We start from the raw sequence: 20,902 nt of genomic DNA, 5'->3' as shown, positions 1-20,902 counted from the left end.
TGCTATTTGATGCTATAATTAGTAATCCAATGGTAGTCTTTTCACTTTGTATTGCTATATGGGCAAAATGTTGAAAACCTTACCTAATATATACTAAGCTGATCTTCTGTATACAAAGAGAATTGAAAATGAATCCTTACATGAATGGAAGGGGAGAGGGAGCGGGAGAGGGGAGGGTTGCGGGCGGGAGGGTAGTTACGGGAGGGGGGAAGCCATTGTAACCCATAAGCTGTACTTTGGAAATTTATATTCATTAAATAAAAGTTTAATTAAAAAAAAAGAATTAGGTATCCTGATACATAGGCCACTGTTCTGTCAATTTAGTACTCCTTCTGGAGTTAAAGATTATAAGTTGTGGAAAATTAAGTTTGGAAATTTAGTGGTTGCTGTGTTGTTATGGTGAGAAATTTCTGTGTATACTTATGAGTTGCTTAAATGTTATTCAATATATTTTTCTAGTATGTTTGCTATTTGAAATGTATAATAGCTTCATCTATTTGCCAAAAGAATTTTTTAAAGATTTATTTATATTATTTGAAAGTCAGAATTACAGAGAGAAGGAGAGGCAGAGAGAGTGGTCTTCTATTCACTGGTTCACTCCACAGTTGGCCTCCATGGCTGGAGCTGTGCCAACCAGAAGCCAGGAGTCAGGAGCCTCTTCCTGGTCTCCTATGCAGGTGCAGGGGCCCAAGGACTTGGACCATTTTATAGTGCTTTCCCAGGCCATAGCAGAGAGTTGGATAGGAAGTGGAGCAGTCAGGTCTTGAACTGATGCCCCTATGGAATACCAGCACTGCAGCTGGCAGCCTCACCCACTATGCCACAGTACCAGCCCTTGCCAAAAGAATTTATAGAAGCTATTACATATATACACTTAACAATTATTTAGTTACTTGACATGAACTATCCCTGCATGTTTGAAAATCTTGAGTGGTATCATTTGGGTTTTAAGAATGCTATACTTTAGGTCTCTTAATATTTTTAGTGATGGTGTTTTAAAGGCCCTTTCTGTTTTATGAAAAATGATAAGGATTTTGTTTTTCAATGGCCATAGTATTACCACTTAAAGCAATAGATTAAATAACACTTTTAAACAAAGTCATTTAATACTGAATTCTAGTACATTGGTATACTTTAAAGTGAGAAACCGGATTTCTTTTAGATATTCTAAATAAGAAATAATCAAAATTGAAGAAATCTACAGGTTTTAATCACTTGTTTTAAATATTGGCCATAATGGTCCAATTTAGAGTTTTAATTTAATTAGCTTTTAAAAGATTCAATATGGTTTATAGAAACAAATCAAAGAACATAATTATATACTCAACCTCCCTCCCTTCTTTTTCCTTCTTTGTCATTTTTTTAGCTTATGAAATGACATTTTAAGTATACATTACATTAAAAAGGGTTGTTGAATCAAGGGACTAGTTTAACAGGCAAAAAGCAAAATGATCCTAATTTAGAGGGACTACAATGGCTCTAAACAATATTTGAATATCAAATCTAAACAATATTTGAAGAAATTGGTAAAATAAATATTTTTAATTTCTCCTACTAAAATGCTCAGAGTCTTTCATTATTTATCAAATATTAGTGCAAAAATATGGATTTAAATGATCCCAAAAAGTGATCAATTTTTGTGTAATAAAGTCCAATTTTTGTCAAGGCTTTTTGACAGTCTCACAGAAAACTTATGTTTGTGAATGGGAAGAATACTATCAAAATGTCCATACTACCAAAAGCAATTTACAGATTCAATGCAATCCCAATCAACATACCAACAATATTCTTCTCAGAGCTAGAAAAAATGATGCTAAAATTCATATAGAAACATGAGAGATGCTTAACGTCTAAAGCAATATTATAAAACAAAAAAAGCTGGAGACATCATACCATATTTTAAGACATATTACAGGGGTCAGCACTATGACAAAGCAGGTAAAGTCACCGTCTGCAGTGCCACCATCTCATGTGGATGCCAGTATGTTTTCTAGCTGCTCCACTTCTTATACCCCTCTCTGTTATAGCCTGAGAAAAAAGTAGAAAATGGCCAAAGTCTTTGGGCCCCTGAACCTGCGTAGAGACCTGGAAGAAGCTCCTAACACTTGGATTCAGATCAACACAGCTCCGGCCATTGTGGCCATTTGGGGAGTAAACCAGTGGGTGGAAGACCTCTCTCTCTCTGCCTCTACTTCTCTGTAACTCTGCCTTTCAAATAAATAAATAAACTGCAAAAAACAAAAAGAAGAAGTGTTAGCACTGACATAATAACAGACACATAGTTCAATGGAAAAGAATAGGTAGCACAGAAATAAACCCAAATTTCTACCGGCAACTCATATTTAACAAAGGAACTAAAATGAACTGGAGAAAGAAGAATCTCTTTCACAAGTGGCACAGAGGAACCTGATTACCCATATGTAGAAGCCTGAAAATAGACTCCAACATCTCTTACACTATGTGAAAGTGAACTCACAGTGAACTAAAAATCTAATCATAAGACCAAAACCTAAGTAAACATAGGGAAACTCTAAATATTGTCAACAGACAATAGTTTTGGGTAAGATTCCAATAGCAATAGTAACAAAAATAAAAACAGACATTTGAGTATATCAAACTAAGATACTTCTACAAAACAAAGTAAACATCAGAGTGTAGATACAATGAACAGAATGGCAGAAAAAATTAAAACTCTGAATGTTTACAGATTTCCAGAACTTATATATATATATATATATATATATATTGGAAAAACTGCAAAAACTACAGTGAAGAAACAGGCAAGGATCTGAATAGACATTTCTCAGAAGAAATGTAAATGGTCAAAACATGTGACTATGCCCAATGTCACTGGCCATTATGTAAATATAAATCAGAACACAATATCAGTCTCCAACATCTGTGGGAGAATACAACGCTCAGGTTTTTGTGTGTGCAGCAAGTGGGTTTAGAGGACCCTGTTCGCCTCTGGAGAGCAGAGTCTACAGGGAGATAAAGAAACCTTACTGCTTTCCTAACGGGCTTATTAAGTTCTCAACCAGTGCCTGTTAGTCTTGCCACAAACTTTCTAGTCTCACTACTTTCCTTCTTCTTCCTCTTCTCTGTGACTTGTTAAATAGTATACATTTTATATACTATGGATACTTTTGATTTATTTTATTCCTTCGGTCTCTTATGAAGTTCCCCCACAAAATCACAGCCCTCAAAATATTCATTCATTTATGCAGTCTGCAGATTTCATGAGCTACTGAATTCCAAGTAGTATGTTAAAGGCAAGATCTAGGCCTAACAGAAAAGTGGCCTGAATTCTGTGCCTAGAAGAGGATTTGGGACATAGTAGAATTTCAGGGAAGTGCTATGAGAATGACATGCACTCAGTAAATGAGGAATCTAAAGCATACACTGCGTTTAAGCAACACAGCAGCTGCTACTGACCACGGGTAGAGCAATTGAGAGGAATAATGGGAACAAAAATAAGACATCAATAAGTTGAATAATAACAGAGAGAAAACAAAATGAGATAGATGCCAACATTACTGACCTATTTTTGAGGAATTAAATTGATAGAGAGGCTGGCATTGTGGCTAAGTGGGGTAAGCTGCAATCTGTGAGGCCAGCATATCATGTGAGTTTCAATTTGAGTTTAGGATTCTCCACTTCCAATTTAGCTCACTGCTAAAGCATCTGGGAAACCAGTAGAAGATGGATGAAGGACTTGGGTCCCTGCCACTCATGTGGGAGACTTAGATGAAGCTCTTGACTTCAGCATGCCCCAGGCTCAACTATTAAAACTCTCTGGGGTGTGAGCCAGCAGACGAAAGCTATCTCTGTCTATCCCCCCCTCTCTCTAAATCCACCTTTCAAATAGACAAATATTTAATAAACAAAATAACTGATTTCAAAATACACAAAAACATGAACAATATTATATCATCTTTATGCCAAAATGATAAAAAATAACAAATGCTAGAGAGCATATGGGAAAAGAAAACCTTCATATATGGTCAGTGAAAACACAAATTAGTACAGTTGTTATGGAGAACAGCATGGTCACTCCTTAAAAAAGATAAAAATTTGGGCCAGCGCTGTGGTGCAGTGGGTTAAAGCCCTGGCCTGAAGGGCCAGCATCCCATTTGGGTGCCAGTTCTAGTTCCAGCTGCTCTTCTTCCAATCCGGCTCTCTGCTATGTCCTGGGATAGCAGAAGAAGATGGCCCAAGTCCTTGGGCCCATGCACCCATGTGGGAGACCCGGAGGAAGCTCCTGTCTCCAGGCTTCAGAATGGAACAGCTCCGGCCTTTGTAGTCATCTGTAGAGTGAACCAGCTAATGGAGGACCTCTCTGTGTCTCTACCTCTATCTGTAACTCTTTCAAATAAATAACAAAAATTTAAAATAAAGATAAAAATTGACATACCGTTTGACAGTTATCTTGCTCTTGGCTATATATAAGAAGGAAATTTTATTCAAAGGAAATGAGAAGAGCATATCAAAGATACAGCAATTTTCCCATAACACAGTTCACTGCAGCCATGATTTGAAACCAATCTAGCTGTCCATCAATGAAAAAAAATGGACAGGGGAACATCATTTAGATACAAAAAAGAACAAAATATTATTAAATTAATTGAAATAAGCCAGAAACAGGAACACAAATGTCACATAGTCCTTGTCACATGTGGAAGTGAAAGAAAATAATGGATCTGAACACAGAACTGTGATTATTAGAGGCTGAGAAGGGAAGCAGCTAGAGATAGAATGGGATTGGATAATAGGTAACAAAATACAAAGAGGCAGAAGGAACTTCTGGTGTTCCATAATATAATGAGATGACTACATTCAACCGTATTAGGTTCTGTGTAAAGAACTGGAAGAGAGGAGCTGGTAGTCTCAAATCATGGAGAAGAATTAAACTGTAGTTGCTTGGGGGCCAGCATTGTGGCACAGTGGGCTAACACCCTGGCCTGAAGCACCAGCATCCCACGTGGGCACCAGTTCTAGTCCTGGCAGCTCCTCTTCCAATCCAACTCTCTGCTATGGCCTGGGAAAGCAGTAGAAGATGGCCCAAGTCCTTGGGTCCCTGAACCCAAGTAGGAGACCTGGAAGAAGCTCCTGGTTCCTGGCATCAGATTGGCACAGCTCCAGCCATTGCAGCCATCTGGGGGAGTGAACCAGCAGAGGAAGACCTCTCTCTCTCTCTGCTGCTACTTCTCTCTGTAACTCTGTCTTTCAAATAAATAAATCTTTAAAAAAATTGATAAAACTGTAGTTGCTTAGCTTGATTAGTATCTACTGTGTAAATGTGTGCAGATACTGCACTACACCCTGTAATAATGTCTGACTAGTACACACTGATCACAAATTATTTAAATAAAATTTTAAAAACCAGAAGCATTTCTTTATATTAACAATGAACTATTTGAAAATGAAATTAGAAAAACATTTCCATGCATAACAGCATAAGAACCAGGATCCAATGTCTTCAGTGTTATCAGTGATGAATCAGATTCACAGCCCTCAGCACTCAGCTTTTGCCATAGACCTTACCATGGCAATTGTGGGCATATAATAGTAAACCAATGGACAGGAACACTTTGTCTCTAAATCTGTTAAATAAATAAACAAGGAATTCATCAAAGAAAAAGAGATACCAATTTGGATGCCAGGTCACAAAAACACATGCACTTGAGCTATCCTCCACTTTGTGATGCTAACAATTCTTTCAGACGTTACATTTTCAGAGACTTTTCTGTAATCTTGCTAAGCTTCCTGGAAATCTGCCTTACAGCAAAGGGTTTCCCAATTCCATTACACTCATGATTTTTCTTTTGTGTGAATTATTAGTTTACCATCTAGAGATTATTTATGGTACAAAACTTTTCTATGCATGCATGTTTTCTCATTTGTGAGTCTGTTCATGGGAATTGAAGACTGATTTATAGCAGAAATACTTTTTCCAAAGTCATTGCATGGAATTTTGTTCCTTATGAATCCTCTGAAGTCTGTTGATGTCTAATTTCTGGCTAGAGGTTTTATCATATTTACAGCATGCAAAGAATATTACCTTTTGTGAATTCTATATACAAGCCTGAAATAAAGAAAAGGTTTTTACACAATCATTATACTCCTAAGAAACCACCTGTGTCAATTCTCTGATGTACCATTGACTTCTGACAATATTTTCACACTAATAATATTTATAAGCTTTCTCACTTACATGAGTCTGTTAGATAGGATGTGATTTCCAGCAAAAGGTTTTGTCACAATACTTACATGAATTTTGGGGAAAAGCTCTTCCACCTTCATTATATTGTTAAGGTCTCTCCCTTGTTCAAACTCCATGATGGATTATGAGGCATTACTTATGTGAAATGACTTTCTCACATTTATTTCATTCATTAGATATATATGTTGTGCATTCTAAGGAGAGATTTGGGCAGAGCTTTCCAACACTCATTACATCCATTATGTTTCTCTCCCATGTGAATTCCCTGTTGTCTTATGAGGTATGGCTTGTAATTAAAGGGATTTTACTTTCAAAGGGGTTTTTCCCTATATGAATTTGATGATGTACAATAAGGGCTGAATTATGGTAAAAGGCTCTGAGTCATTACATTCATAAAATTTCTCCCCATGAGAATTCTTTTATGTTTGATGAGGTCTGATTTGTACCACAAAGGCTTATTCACATTTATTACATTCAGGCATTTCTCCCCTTGGTGAATTCTCTAATATTTCATGAGATATAACTTGTACAAAAAGGTCATATAGAAAATTCCCTGTGTGAATTCTCTGATATCTTATGAGTTATGAATTACAGCAAAAAGGCTTTCCACCTTCCTTACATCCATAAAACCTTCCTAAATTGAGCAACACAGATATAGGAAAACTAAACACACCCACAACCAGATGGAAATGATATCAGTAATAAAGACCCTCGCCACAAAGAAAATTCCAGGACTGGATGGCTTCACTGCTGAATTCTGACAGACATTTAAAGAAGAACTAACTATGGGTGGAGGCGGCAAGATGGCGGAATAGGCAGGGAGCACACTTAGTCCGGGGGCAGAGAAAGTTCAATATAAGTGGAGATACTGCAGGGTCAAGGAAGAGTAGGGGATGAAACAGCAGAGGAAACTCTTCCGGAACTAGTGATTCACAGTGGACCTGCGTGGAGAGCGTGGGAGCCCAAGTTCGGGACACCAGCGGCAGACTCAACGCACCAGCGCTGGAACGCGAGGTGAGCCGAACCTACATAGCCTGAGATACCAGCAGGCAAGCGGAAAGAGGAGGCTAGAGGGAACGAGGCTTGAAAATCCGTGGGGAAAAGTTCACCAGGCTAACTAGAAGAGAGAGAAAAAAAATTAAAAAAAGTGACTGATACGGACACAAGTTTCTCTCTCTCCGTTCACCTCTCAAAGGCGAGCAAGACAGAGCAGGCGCCATTTTGGACATACGTCATAAGCAGGGCGACCTCAGGTCTGCACCAGCCCTGAGCCTAGCAGAAAAACCTGACTCTGTGGGGAGGGGTGAAATAACAGGAGATTAGTATCTAACTTGGCAACCCAGTGGGAGACTGCAGGAGAATTGGAGCCCACACTGAGGGCAGCAGAGATTCCCTGTGTGGTCCTTGGGAAAGAGCTTCTGATCTCTGGCTCCTGTGGGTATATCATTTGCCTGCCAACTACCTCCAATTACGTTCAGCTGTGCGGAATTACTTCCCTTTTAAATCAAAAAAAGAAAGAGAGATTTACCACACCTAACCTGGGAGTGTCATCCTGGACACACCCTCAACCCTGAGGAACCAAACACAGCTCTCAGGCCACACTCATCTCAAGCCTCTAAGGCTCCACTGAAAGCAGACAGTCCACTTAATATAGAGCCATAGTGTAACAAGAAAAAACACCACAGTGAAGAAACCAAATATCTCCAACATGCCAAACAACAAACGCAAAAACCAAGCTAACAAGAACAAGGAAGAAACTATGACGCCCCCAAATGAAAAAGACACCCCAATTCAAGATTATGAAGATGATGAGATCAAAGAAATGCAAGAAGCGGATCTCAAAAAATTGATAAGAACATTAAGAAGTTCTCAAAAACAAATTCTTGAACTACAGAAATCCTTCATGGACAAGATAGAAAATCTCTCTCGTGAAAGTGAAATATTAAGGAGGAATCAAAATGAAATGAAACAACTAGTGGAACAAGAAACTCTGATAGTGACTAGAAATCATAATGAAATGAAGAGTTCAATAGATCAAATGACAAACACATTAGAGAGCCTTAAAAACAGAATGGGCGAGGCAGAAGAGAAAATATCAGACTTAGAAGACAGAGAACAGGAAAGGAAACAGGCAAACCAAAGAAAAGAAGAAGAAATTAGAAATCTAAAAAATATTGTCGGGAATCTACAGGATACTATTAAAAAACCCAACATTCGGGTTCTAGGAGTTCCTGAAGGCATGGAGAAGGAGAAAGGATTAGAAGGCATTTTCAGCGAGATACTAGCAGAAAATTTCCCAGGTTTGGAGAAGGACAGAGGCATCTTAGTACAGGAAGCTTATAGAACCCCTAATAAACATGACCAAAAGAGATCCTCACCACGACATGTTGTAATCAAACTCACCACAGTGAAACATAAAGAAAAGATCCTAAAAGGTGCAAGAGAGAAACGTCAGATCACTCTTAGAGGATCTCCAATTAGACTCACAGCAGACTTCTCATTAGAAACCCTACAAGCTAGAAGGGAATGGTGAGACATAGCCCAGGTACTAAGAGAGAAAAACTGCCAGCCCAGAATACTATATCCTGCAAAGCTCTCATTTGTGAATGAAGGTGAAATTAAGACTTTTCATAGCAAACAGAAACTGAAAGAATTTGTTGCCACTCATCCTGCCCTGCAAAAGATGCTTAAAGATGTCTTACACACAGAAACACAGAAACATGGTCACCAATATGAAAGAAGGTAAAGGAAGGAAACCTCACAGCAAAAGATCACAGGAAGCTCAATTTCTCTTTGACATAGAATTAAACTCTGATGCTCTGTTAAAGCAATGTGTTAAAGTAATCTATTATGTTCTCTTGATGTCTGTTAAATTCTAATTGTTCAAAAACAGCTGAATTTTTATTAAGAGCTATGGGTTATTTGAATATGTGCTTTTTTCAAAACTTTGAATAATCACCTTGTAACAATGATCAAATTTGGTCTATGTTATGTCATGATTTTAAGAAATCTTATTTCAACCAGATATTTTGGATTTTGAGCCTTCTTGGCATTCTTGACAGGCATTCAAAAAATCAAAGTTTCAAACAATCTGGTCTCTAAAATTTCCAGTAAATCCTGGACTTTGGTTTTTCCAGTTTGGGCCCAACTGAAAAAATCGAAGGACCTATGTCTCTCATCTTATAGAGACACCAACTAATCAGGCTATTTGGAGTATATTAGAAGGACTGTCAAGATGTGATGTGGTACCAGACTTTAAGTTTCTATAATGGAAAATGCTATTAATACAAATGTTTGAGAATTAAAAAGTCTAATGATCTTGTGTTACTAGACATGATAGTTATCTTAATGAGAAAGCCCCAGAGGCCTAAAGGGTTAAATACTTGTAAAATCCTACAGGTGCTTTCAAAAATACTGTAAAGTAAGCAAGTGCCTCTTGTTGGTTGATGAGTTTATAATTTTAAACATGGCGACTTAAAGTCTTTTGTCATCCACAGTTATATATGATCTGCTGCTCATAAAACTAAAGCGTTGTTGGTTCTGAGTTTAGCTGTCCTCCTATAGGTTCCTATGGACTTTTTCCAGCCACCTTTATTGTATTCAGTACTTTGGGATGGCTCTGTAAACAGATGAAGCCAATAATGTGTTAACAGTACCAACTGAGAGAAAGTATGGTTAACTGAGGTTACTAAAAAGAAAAAGCAATTCAAATCAATTGGCAATCTACAAAAAGAGTTAAAGATTTTAAAAGCTATTATTAAAATTGCTATATTGGTCTATTATGCTATATTATATGTGTGTACATATTGTATGTCCACATGGGGAAATTTTATTAAGAGTTTTATTTTAAATGGCTTATAGATAAGATTGTCCATAATTTAAGCTGCTAAAATCAAAGATACATTTTAATTTGTGGGACCTGAATCTGTGTATCATATGTTTTAGACTTGTTGGTAGAAAGAAACTAAAAACATTTTAGATGGTTGTGCTTAAGTTTACTGGCTAAACAAACTACACCATGTTAGATAGTTAAGAGGTGTTTTCAAATACATGATTCTTAAGATTTATAGAAGGCATTGGACCTTCTGGTAAATGTTTTCTTAAGTTGTTATCTAATGGTTGAAACGGTTTGCTAAGTATTCATGTGATATTGCTATTGTCAGCAAGCGATCTAGGACTTGCTCCCTCATTTCTCTATTCTAAGCCCAACTTGTTCTTTCATTTCTCTATTCTCTTCAAGGTAGGAAACTAATTCTATTATGAAGGAATCTGTAGGATGCACAATTTAATCTTTAGACCTTATAAAAGAGATGGCTAACATTTTTCTGCAATAGCATAGCCAAAATAAGAACTCAAATAATAATCTCATAGCTAGATTCACTTCGCCATCAGCGAAGTAAGCAGTAAGTAGAAAAAACCTCCCTTTCAGACCAAAGGGAAAGAAAGTTTTAAAGTGAGAATATAATTTTCCTCATGGGCATTGTCTACCTTAGAAAAACTACTACAGAACATGCCTGTGACTATAGACTTGTAGTTCAGGCCACCGAGGATTAGAGATGGGAAACGGGCACTCCCTTGACTTGCATCCTCTGGTCTGCTTTAACACAAACCAGGAGGAAAAGAAAGCTCGGCATCAGAAGCAATGGGTGGCAGGCCTATTAATGGCTGATCTGTACAGTGATCTGCCCTCAAGGAGACCCAACAGGCCAGTCCACTGCAGTGGCTTTCAAAGTGGTAAGCCTCGGCTTCAGCAGAAGTCAGCTTGTGAAGAGCCCTGGCAGCTCTGCCAAGAGTTGGATCACTGGAAATGGACCTGCCCTGGAGTCGAAGGATGCCCAGGTCAGAGCCACAGATCTTATTGGCTCTAAGCTGAAAAGCCCTTCACTCAGCCCAACTTCCAAAGTGACCACTGCAGCTGAGGGGATGGTCAAGTAGGGTCAGCAACATTGCAGGCAGAACTGTAAATTTCTTGTTAGAGATGCCCCCTGCCTTTACCTGGCCAGCTCTCCTCCCAGGCCAGCCAAGTAATGAAAGTCAACAGAGTGCCTTCCCCTAGGAGGTTCACACCTCCCTTAGGATATACCCCATGTGAAGAGATAGATAGGTCTGGGCCTCTGAATTTACAAGGCCTAAAGCCCACCAGATTATTATCAAGCCCCTTCTATCAGGTTCTATTTGCCTCTCAATCAGAAAACTTAATTGTAACTTAGACAGCACCTTTCTTAGCTCCTCTAATAATGACTCTGTCCTTTGTTCTAGGCCCTGTCTAGTGCACTTGGGCCTCATTCCTTTGTAATCATAACCTCTACTCTACCACCAATGGCTCTACTCCCAACCTGTGTGTACTGATGGTCCTCTTCCCCACTTAATGCTGTATAATTGTTCAAACCTGGTAAATGCCACTCTTAGGATCATTGGTTACTATCCTCACTCTGTCTTGTATGACCTTGTCTAAATATGATCAGAGTCGGCAAACTTGGAAGGCTTCCATAGCCTTGGCAACTCACGACGACAGCCTAGGATGGTTACTGGCGCCATAAACTAGAGTGTCAATTTGTTGGGTCAACAACAGGAGCCACTGTGCACTTGCTCCTCATGTGGGATCTCTGTCCTTAATGTGCTGTACATTGTGATTTAATGCTATAACTAGTACTCAAACAGTATGTTTCACTTTGTGTTTCTATGTGGGTGCAAACTGTTGAAATCTTTATACTGAATTGATATTCTGTATATAAAGAGAATTGAAAATGAATCTTGATGCAAATGGAGGGGGAGAGGGAGTGGGAGAGGGGAGGGTTGCGGGTGGGAGGGAAGTTATGGGGGGGGGAAGCCATTGTAATCCATAAGCTGTACACTGGAAATTTATATTCATTAAATAAAAGTTAAAAAAAAAAAAGAACTAACTGCAATTCTTCTCAAGTTATTCAAAACAATTGAGAGAGAGGTGATTCTCCCAAATTCTTTCTATGAAGCCAGCATCACCTTCATTCCTAAACCTGAAAAAACTACAACAGAGAAAGTAATTATAGACCAATTTCCCTGGTGAACATACATGCAAAGATCCGCAACAAAATTCTGGCCAACTGAATCTAACAATGCATCAGAAAGATCATCCACCCAGACCAAGTGGGATTTATCCTTGGTATGCAAGGATGGGACCAAAGGCTTTTCCACAGTCATTTCATTTATAAGCTTTCTCCATGGTGTGACTTCTCTGATGCATTTTGAGTTGTGACTTCTGGCCAAAGGTTTTTCCACAGTCATTGCATTCATAAGGCTTATCCCGTGTGTGAATTCTCTGATGCATTTTGAGGTGTGGCTTCTGGCCAAAGGTTTTTCCACAGTCATTGCATTCATAAGGTTTCTCCCCTGTGTGAATTCTCTGATGATTTATGAGGTATGACTTCTGGCCAAAGGTTTTCCCACAGTCACTGCATTCATAAGGTTTCTCCCCTGTGTGAATTCTCTGATGCGTTTTGAGGTTTGACTTCTGGCCAAAGATTTTCCCACAGTCACTGCATTCATAAGGTTTCTCCCCTGTGTGAATTCTCTGATGCTTTGTGAGTGCTGATTTCTGGCTAAAGGCATTTCCACAGTCATTGCATTCATAAGGTTTCTCCCCTGTGTGAATTCTCTGATGCATTCTGAGGTTTGACTTCTGGCCAAAGGTTTTCCCACAGTCACTGCATTCATAAGGTTTCTCCCCTGTGTGACTTCTCTGATGCTTTCTGAGGTGTGACTTCCGGCCAAAGGCTTTTCCACAGTCATTGCACTCATAAGGCCTCTCCCCTGTGTGACTTCTCTGATGCTTTCTGAGGTGTGACAACTGGCCAAAGGCTTTTCCACAGTCATTGCACTCATAAGGCCTCTCCCCTGTGTGACTTCTCTGATGATTTATGAGGATTGACTTCCGGCCAAAGGCTTTTCCACAGTCATTGCATTCATAAGGCTTCTCCCCTGTGTGACTTCTCTGATGAGTTTTGAGTTGTGACTTCTGGCCAAAGGCTTTTCCACAGTCATTGCACTCATAAGGCTTATCCCCTGTGTGAATTCTCTGATGATTTATGAGGTGTGACTCCTGGCCAAAGGCTTTTCCACAGTCATTGCATTCATAAGGCTTCTCCCCTGTGTGACTTCTCTGATGAATTTTGAGTTGTGACTTCTGGCCAAAGGCTTTTCCACAGTCATTGCATTCATAAGGTTTCTCCCCTGTGTGAATTCTCTGATGATTTATGAGGTGTTTCTTCTGGCCAAAGAACTTCCCACAGTCATTACATTTATAAGATTTCAACCCTGTGTGAATTCTCTGATGTCTAATGACACCTGACTTCTGGTGAGTGGTTTCTCTACAATCATTACACACATGAGGGTTTTCCACTATATGAGTGCTGTGATGGAGGGGATGGCAGAATTTATTACTGAATGACTTCCCACAAGTTTTACATGCATACGATTTCTTCTCTATATTTGGTCTATGATTCATTCTAACATATGATTGGTAAATGACAGGTTCCACAGGCCCAATATATTTATAAACGTTCTCTCTTTTGGGACTTTGTTGATGTATACTGAGGTTAGACTTTTTATGGAAATCTTGTAGTATTTGAGTTGTCTTGCCAATAATGGCAGTTGGCTTATTACAGGTTTCTACCATAAAAAGCTTCTCAGATTCATAGAATATATTCTTCCTTTTGAAGACTTTCCCTTGTCCAATTTGTTCAAGTGCCTGCTCCATGGTCTGAATTTTGTGCTGTTCATTAAGAGGCTCACAGAACTGGAGAGTGTTCCCAGGTACCGTAGTAGCATCAAATTTCTCTCCAGCTTGTAGCTGATCAGGCCCACAATGGGGATACACATTCTGACATATACTACATTCTTCAGGTTTTATTCCTGAATAGTTTCTCTTTTTGATATTCAGTTTTGGAATATGGCTTATACTTAAATTAAGTGTTTTTCTGAATTCAACTCTCTTGGGAGTTAATGTGTTATTATTTTTCATAACATTCTGATTCAGATTTTTCTCCAGACTTTTCTGGTTGGTCTTAATCAGTTCATCCAGTTTCATGGCAACTGAAGTGAGAAAAAAAAAAAAAGTCACTAAATCAAATATAATTGCTTCTCCTAGCATACTCATGTAAAAGGAATGAAGTTACTTGTATTTAAGAGGGATAAGATGTTAGGAAAAGTTCTGCATTGGTGCCTCCTCACATAGGGCACCAAAAAGTTAGGAAAAGAGTTGTAGAATAGAGGAGACAGTGTATCAATTTACAGCCAGACCGAATTTATTCAGAGAAAATTAATCCACAGAGGTGGGTGAGTAACTGGCTGTGTGTACAAGATGGAGCAGGTGGCAGAAGGCCCCAACTCCCAGGGGCTAGACCTTTATAAGGAGGGCTAAGGCTGGGCATGGGGGTAGTGGGCAGCAGTGGAGGGGAATTCCAGGAACTGGGTGGGGGGTCTTGGGAACCTGGAAAATAATGCAGGGTGGGGTATGAAGGCAATAGGCTGTGAGACCCAACTGAGTTTCAAGGGCAAGGAATACATTCCAAAGTTTATATCCTTTGAGCAATGAGGGAGAATGGCTCAGGCTCATATGCTCATTCCATCATAAAATTTTAACAAAATGATTAGAAGATACATATTTATGAATATACAGGTTTTCTCCATAATACATTAATATATTAAATTGTATCCATAGATTTTCCAATGTTCATCCATGATCCTGTTTACTAACAGAATTTTTTTCAAGTATGATTGAGTGGTTTTTGTGGTAAGATCTCTTAAGTCACTGCTTGAGATGCCTGTATCTCAAAACAGTGCCAGTTTAAGCCGAGGCTACTCTGCTTCCAATACAGCTCTGGGATAATATATACTGGGAAGCAGCAGATAATGGTTCATGTGCTTGGGACCCTGTGATAGAGATGAGTAGGTGAAATTCCAGGCTTCTGGCTTCAGATTAGTCATAACTGTTGCTAGTATTTGGGGAGTTAAATAGAAAATATATTTCTCACTGTTTCTCCCTCTTTCTACTTTCACAAAAATGAATAAGACTTCACAGAATGGACTAATATTTAATAAATATATTCATCTGTAATCTAGAAACCAATTTTTCCCTGTCCATTTTTAAATGTATTTTTATTTATTTATTTATTTGTCAGAGTTAGACAGAGACAGAGACAAAGATCTTCCTTCCATTGGCTCACCCCTCAAATGGCAAATACGGTTGGAACTATGCCAATCCAAAGCCAGGAGCCAGTTGCTTCCTCCTTATCTCCTTTGTAGGTGCAGGGGCCCAAGCATTTGGGCCATCCTCCACTGCCCTCCTGGGCCACAGCAGAAAGCTGGACTGGAAGAGGAGCAACTGGGACTAGAACCCAGGGCCCATATGGGATGCCGGCACTGCAGGGGGAGGATTAACCAAGTGAGCCACAGTGCAAGCCCCTTTTTCAATTTTAGAAAAATTGTGGGTTTTATACTTCTGTGATATTTCAACCATAAATATGGGGACGTTTTACTAGATCATTTCCTTGAAGGTAAAGAGTGAAATGTGTCTATACTCTAAGAAGGATCACATTCATGGGACAAGATTTGAATATGTGGTTGTCTCATGTTCTGTCTTCCCAGGGAAACAGCATTTGTGAAATTTTTCTAATGAAATTCTCTGTTTTATCTGCACTCTTACAGTTTCCCCATATTTCTAAGGAAACCTGACATCCTCAGCTTCTTTGAACTGCAACAGTTACAGAAAGTCCCAATATACCACCTTGGCTATACATTCCCACCAGTTTAAATAATTTGTTTCTGCAATCCAGAGTCTGCTCAATTATTGAAAATTGATTTCTAACTCATTGTGCAGACGTCAGCCCTGGTTACCTCCTCTTGTTTCTTTCTATAAACACTCCTCTGTGATAATTTGAGTTTCTGGAGGTTTTTCATCAGTTGTTGATTTTCACATAAAACTTCATTTCCTTGCCTTTACCAGAGATACTGATCTCCATAGATACTGTAGAATGTCTGTGTCTGAATCACAAGACCAGCTGTCTTCAGGAGTAAGACTTGGGAAAAAATCATGGAAAGAACACCAGTCAATATCTGCTGCACTGCTTCTACTTTGGCCTCCCTGCCCGTTATGTGCAGACTGACCTGGAAGGCTCTGATGTAGGCATTCTTCCCCCATCCAGGGCTCTGCTCCTTGCTCCAACTTGAAGATCAAGTCAGGTTTGGTCATGCAGTACCCTATTAATGGAAACAATGTAGACTTTGTGAAATCACTATCTTGGGTTAATTAAAGAAGTACAGCTTGGTCCAGAAGCTATGCAACAAATGTTCCAATTTGAAATCCTTCCCAGGTGGTAGATATTCAGATTCTTCATGGACTCAAATTCTATACCTGTCCCTCATTAAACTTTATGAATAGTGCTCACTTATTTGTCAAATAGCGAGAAAATGTTACCATTGGGCATGTGAAGAGTGACACTTACCCAGGGAGAACAGGCTGCTGTAGGTCTCCAGCATCACATCCCTGTACAGGATTTTCTGAGCTTGGTTCATGTTCTGCCATTCCTCCCAGGTAAAGAACACAGCCAGGTCTTCAAATGCTATCATCACCTGGGATAGAACACTCCTGGTTAACATGTCTACTCTGTCATATAACAAACAATGGCAGTTGTATATCTTCTACATGGGTATGGAGGAAGAAGAAGCAAGAATGCCATTTCATTTTAGATTGGTTGAGCATTTGGACAGCCTCACAGAAGCATTCAGCAGGGGATCAAACCTATGGTATAAAGGCTGTGAAAAATGCCCAAGCTGGAGGGAAACAGGAATTTCTGTTCACAAAGGCCAGACTATGTCAAGGGTATTTGCACAGTAGGCTGAAAGGGGGACAAAAGTCACTCTGGAATGAGCAATGTTCAGAAGAATGTAGAAGTATTCAGGGAAAAAGACAAGAAACCATCAGGGAAGTTATGAAGGGATTGAACAGTGAAGAGTTTCCAGGAAAATACTGTACACAGTCAATGCAATTATGGCAGAGAAAAAAATATTTTAAAAGAGACAGTAGGACTTTAACTTAGTGTTTATGATGCCAGCTCAGATATTCTCTCTACATCAAATTTCCAAAGTTGGATTTCAGTGCCAGCTCTGGTTTCCAGCTCCCGGCTAATGCAGAACAGGGGAAGCAATGGTGATGCCAACCAAGAAGGAGGCCTAGATTCCATTCCTGACTCTTGGCTTCAGTTGTGCCCCATCCCTGCTTGATATGATTATTTAGGCAGTGAAGAAGTACATGGGAGCTCTCTAGCTTTCTCTCACACCATCAACTTCTTTCTCTACCAAGCTCATAAATATTTGAAAATAAGGGAGGAGATTCAAGAAAGAATAGAAAGCAGCTTTGGCTTTTTCTATAATTATTCTACTCATAAACATTTAAAGAACTGAAATAACATTATAACAAATTAAAGTAAAAGCAGTGGAGTTATTTACCCAAGAACAGAACCTGAGAAATTCTGCAGTATAATCTGCATTTGTGACTGAGGGGAATACAGAGAGATTTGTTTGAGAACCTGCAGTAGGCACCAGCATTGTGGTGCAGCAGGTAAGTCTCCACCTGCAATTCAGGCATCCCATGTGAACAAACAATTTGAGTCCTTGGTGCTCCACTTCCAATTGAGTTCCCTGCTAAAGTGCCTGAAAGAGCAGTGAAAGATGGCCTGAGTATTTGGGCCACTTCCATGGTTATGGGAGACCCAGATAGAGTTCCAGACTCCTGGCTTTGGCCTGGCCAACCATTGTGTCCATTTGTTGAATGAACCAGTAGATGGAAGATATCTCTTTCTCACTACCCATATCTCCCTATCTCTATTACTCTGCCTTTCAAATAAGTTAATAAATAAATCTTGGGGCTGGCACTGTGGCACAGTAGGTTAATGCCCTGGCTTAAAAAACCGGCATCCCATATGAGCACCGTTTTGAGACCCAGCTGCTCTACTTCTGATCCAGCTCTCTGCTATGACCTGGGAAAGCAGTAGAAGAAGGCCCAAATCCTTGGGCCCTTGAACCCATGTGGGAGACCCAGAAGAAGCTCCTGGCTCCTGGCTTTAGATCAGTGCAGCCCAGCCATTGCAACCAATTGGAGAGTGAACTGTTGAATGCAAGATCTCTCTTCTCCCTCTTTCTCTCTGCCTCTCCTCTCTCTGTGTAACTCTGATTTTCAAATAAATAAAAAATAAATCTTTTTAAAAAATCTTAAAACATAAAAGAACCTGCAGTAGATTATTTTCCCGACATCGTCCTAGCTCAGGATCAAGTTCATCTCCTCAAACTATTAAGGACTGCATTGCTCTAACAATTAAAAATAAATGCAACTGATTTGTGTTTTAGCCCTAGGTAACTCTTTCCCTTGCAGAATGTTAAGTGTTTACTTCCAGGGTGGCACTAAAACACTGCCCACTACATCATCTGTATAACACTAAAGACTCTATTGGACATCATGACCCCAAAATTTAGAATATTGTCCTTGAAGCTTCAACTGAAATCATATAACAAATATATATTTTGCTATGGCAACAGAAAGGTGAGTGACAAAACTGCCTTATCTTGGATAACTGCAATGCTTCACAGCCATGACATATTCACCATTCATCTTGTTTTTATATATTCCCTGAGAATAAAATTCCTCTTCCTTTATCCATTTCCATTAATAAATTATTATTAATCTAAAAAGAAAACTGACAGCAAGTTGGGGAATAAAAAAACCACTTACAGGGGCCAGTGTGATCGCCCAGTGGGTTAAAGCCCCAGCCCGCAGAGCCAGCATCCCATGTGAGTGCCAGTTTGAGTCCCAGCTTCTCTACCTCAGATACAGCTCCTGCTAATATGACTGGGAAAGTACTGGAGGATGACTCAAGTGCATGGACCCCTGCAACTATGTGGGAAACACAGAAGAATCTCCTGCCTCTTGGGTTTAGATTGTCTCAGCTCTGACCATTGTGGCCTTTTGGGGAATGAACCAGCAGATAAAAGATTCTCTCTGTCTCTCTCTTGCTCTCTTTCTCTATCACTCTCTGTGACTCTGTCTTTCAAATGTATAAAATAAATATGTTTTAAAAAGCACACAATTTGCAGGTGATGTATTAATTTTCTTTGCTTTTTGAAATATCAGGAGGTGCCCTGAACCATACCTGGAAGAAAACGTGAATGCAAGGATTTAAAAGAAAATTTCTCATCTTTCCTTCTACATTACACTGTAGAAAAAGGAATGGTAAAATGAATAAAGAATCTTGAATATATAAATAGAGAAAATGTCAACTTCACCATGGAGGAATAAACGTTTAAACATGGAAATATATAGGCAAGTGCCCCCACCTCTATTAAGTGGCAGAGATTAACCAGAAGTTATCATTGCTTTAATGAAAGCATTGCCAAAATTTTATTAAATGACAATGTAACAACAAAAAACAATAAAACTTAGTTATTGTTCAAATAAACTATGTTCAGTAAAATTTACACTAATGAAAGTTATTTTGGGGACTGGCACTGTGGCTTAAAAGGTAAAGCAGCTGCCTGTATCCCATATGGGTGCAAGTTCAAATCCCAGCTGTTCTACTTCAGTTCCAGTTCTCTGCTATGGCCTGTGTAAACAGTAAAAGTTGGCCCAAGTCCTTTGGCCTCTGCACCTGCTTGGGAGACCTGGAAGAAGCTCTTGGATCCTGGCTTTGGATTGGTGCAGCTCTGGCCATTGTGGCCAGTTGGAGAGTAAATCAGCAAATGGAAGACATCTCTCTCTCTGCAAACGGGATTGTCACAGAGTATCCAAACTTCCACATTTTTGCAAACTAGGTCTTGTATAAAGTTCTGTAACCTTGAAAGAGTAGTGCAAGGCAGGCTACACAATGCAGGAAAACAGAAATTTTACTAGAAGATGATATACCATGAAACCCCAAAATTGCAATTGCCACATAGTGTAAGTCAGCCTGCACACACCTCACGAGGATTTCTCAGGGAATGCAGGGACATTTCACTAGTAGCGCTAATCTTACAGATAGGTAAATAGTGACAGAGGTGCAATAGACATTCACCCACACACATTTCATCCCAAATGGCCTGAACCCCCAGCTCCATCCCATTGCCGTCTTGGATGAGACAGACTTCCTACAGAATTTTTAGAACTGTACTCTGTACACCTGGAGACACATTGGTCTTCTTTCAGTGCACCAATTTCTGACCAAAAAAATCCTTAAAATCTCAACCTTATTCACCTTTTCTCCAGTCTTCTTTCAGTGCAGCATTTTCTGACAAAAAATTCCTTAAAATTTCAACTTTCTAAAATATGTTAATAAAAATTCACCCTTTCTCCAGCTCCAGAACTGAGGCTGTGCCACTGGTGTCTCTTCCTCGACCAGCCAAGATCTACAGGGTGCACCTGAATACCTGACTTAACACCTCAGATCTATGGCTGTCACCTATGCCACCAAGAGACAGACACCTGTCCTGCTCTCCAAGGTTCCTTTCACCCTCACACTAACACCCACAGACACAGAAACCAACCACACAGCTCTTGAGCATATGAGGAAAGCCCCAGGGGTCAGGAATTCTGTGAAGATGGTGGGAGTGGTTGGAATGGCACATGCTGAGAAGGAGGCCAGAGGAGATTTCCCATGGTCCTGACCTGCTGACATC

The 20,902-nt window shown here is 39.5% G+C and overlaps 1 protein-coding gene and 2 pseudogenes across 7 annotated transcripts in view; 1 reads left to right on the top strand and 2 right to left on the bottom strand.

Annotated features, from left to right (window-relative positions):
• The window catches only part of LOC133776803 (dystrophia myotonica WD repeat-containing protein-like), a 37,278-nt pseudogene extending 30,939 nt beyond the window's left edge, over nucleotides 1–6,339 (bottom strand).
• Nucleotides 1–20,902, top strand: part of LOC133747049 (adenomatous polyposis coli protein 2-like) — an 834,579-nt pseudogene that overhangs the window by 425,069 nt on the left and 388,608 nt on the right.
• LOC133747332 (zinc finger protein ZFP2-like) overlaps nucleotides 11,791–20,902 on the bottom strand; it is a 48,636-nt gene continuing 39,524 nt past the window's right edge. For all 7 annotated transcript variants that reach the window (XM_062175725.1, XM_062175726.1, XM_062175723.1 and 4 more), the window contains 3 exons: nucleotides 16,705–16,831; nucleotides 16,367–16,459; nucleotides 11,791–14,293 (listed from right to left, as the gene is read on the bottom strand). In XM_062175725.1, coding sequence (XP_062031709.1) covers nucleotides 12,405–14,293; nucleotides 16,367–16,459; nucleotides 16,705–16,828 — 2,106 coding nt within the window. In that variant the 5' untranslated portion in view covers nucleotides 16,829–16,831 and the 3' untranslated portion in view covers nucleotides 11,791–12,404. The remainder of the gene's footprint in view (nucleotides 14,294–16,366; nucleotides 16,460–16,704; nucleotides 16,832–20,902) is intronic.

The sequence above is a fragment of the Lepus europaeus genome, chromosome 18 (genome assembly GCF_033115175.1).
Source record: "Lepus europaeus isolate LE1 chromosome 18, mLepTim1.pri, whole genome shotgun sequence".
NCBI lineage: Eukaryota > Metazoa > Chordata > Mammalia > Lagomorpha > Leporidae > Lepus > Lepus europaeus.
Note: the sequence above shows the minus strand (reverse complement) of the source record. Positions and strands in the feature narration are given on the sequence as shown.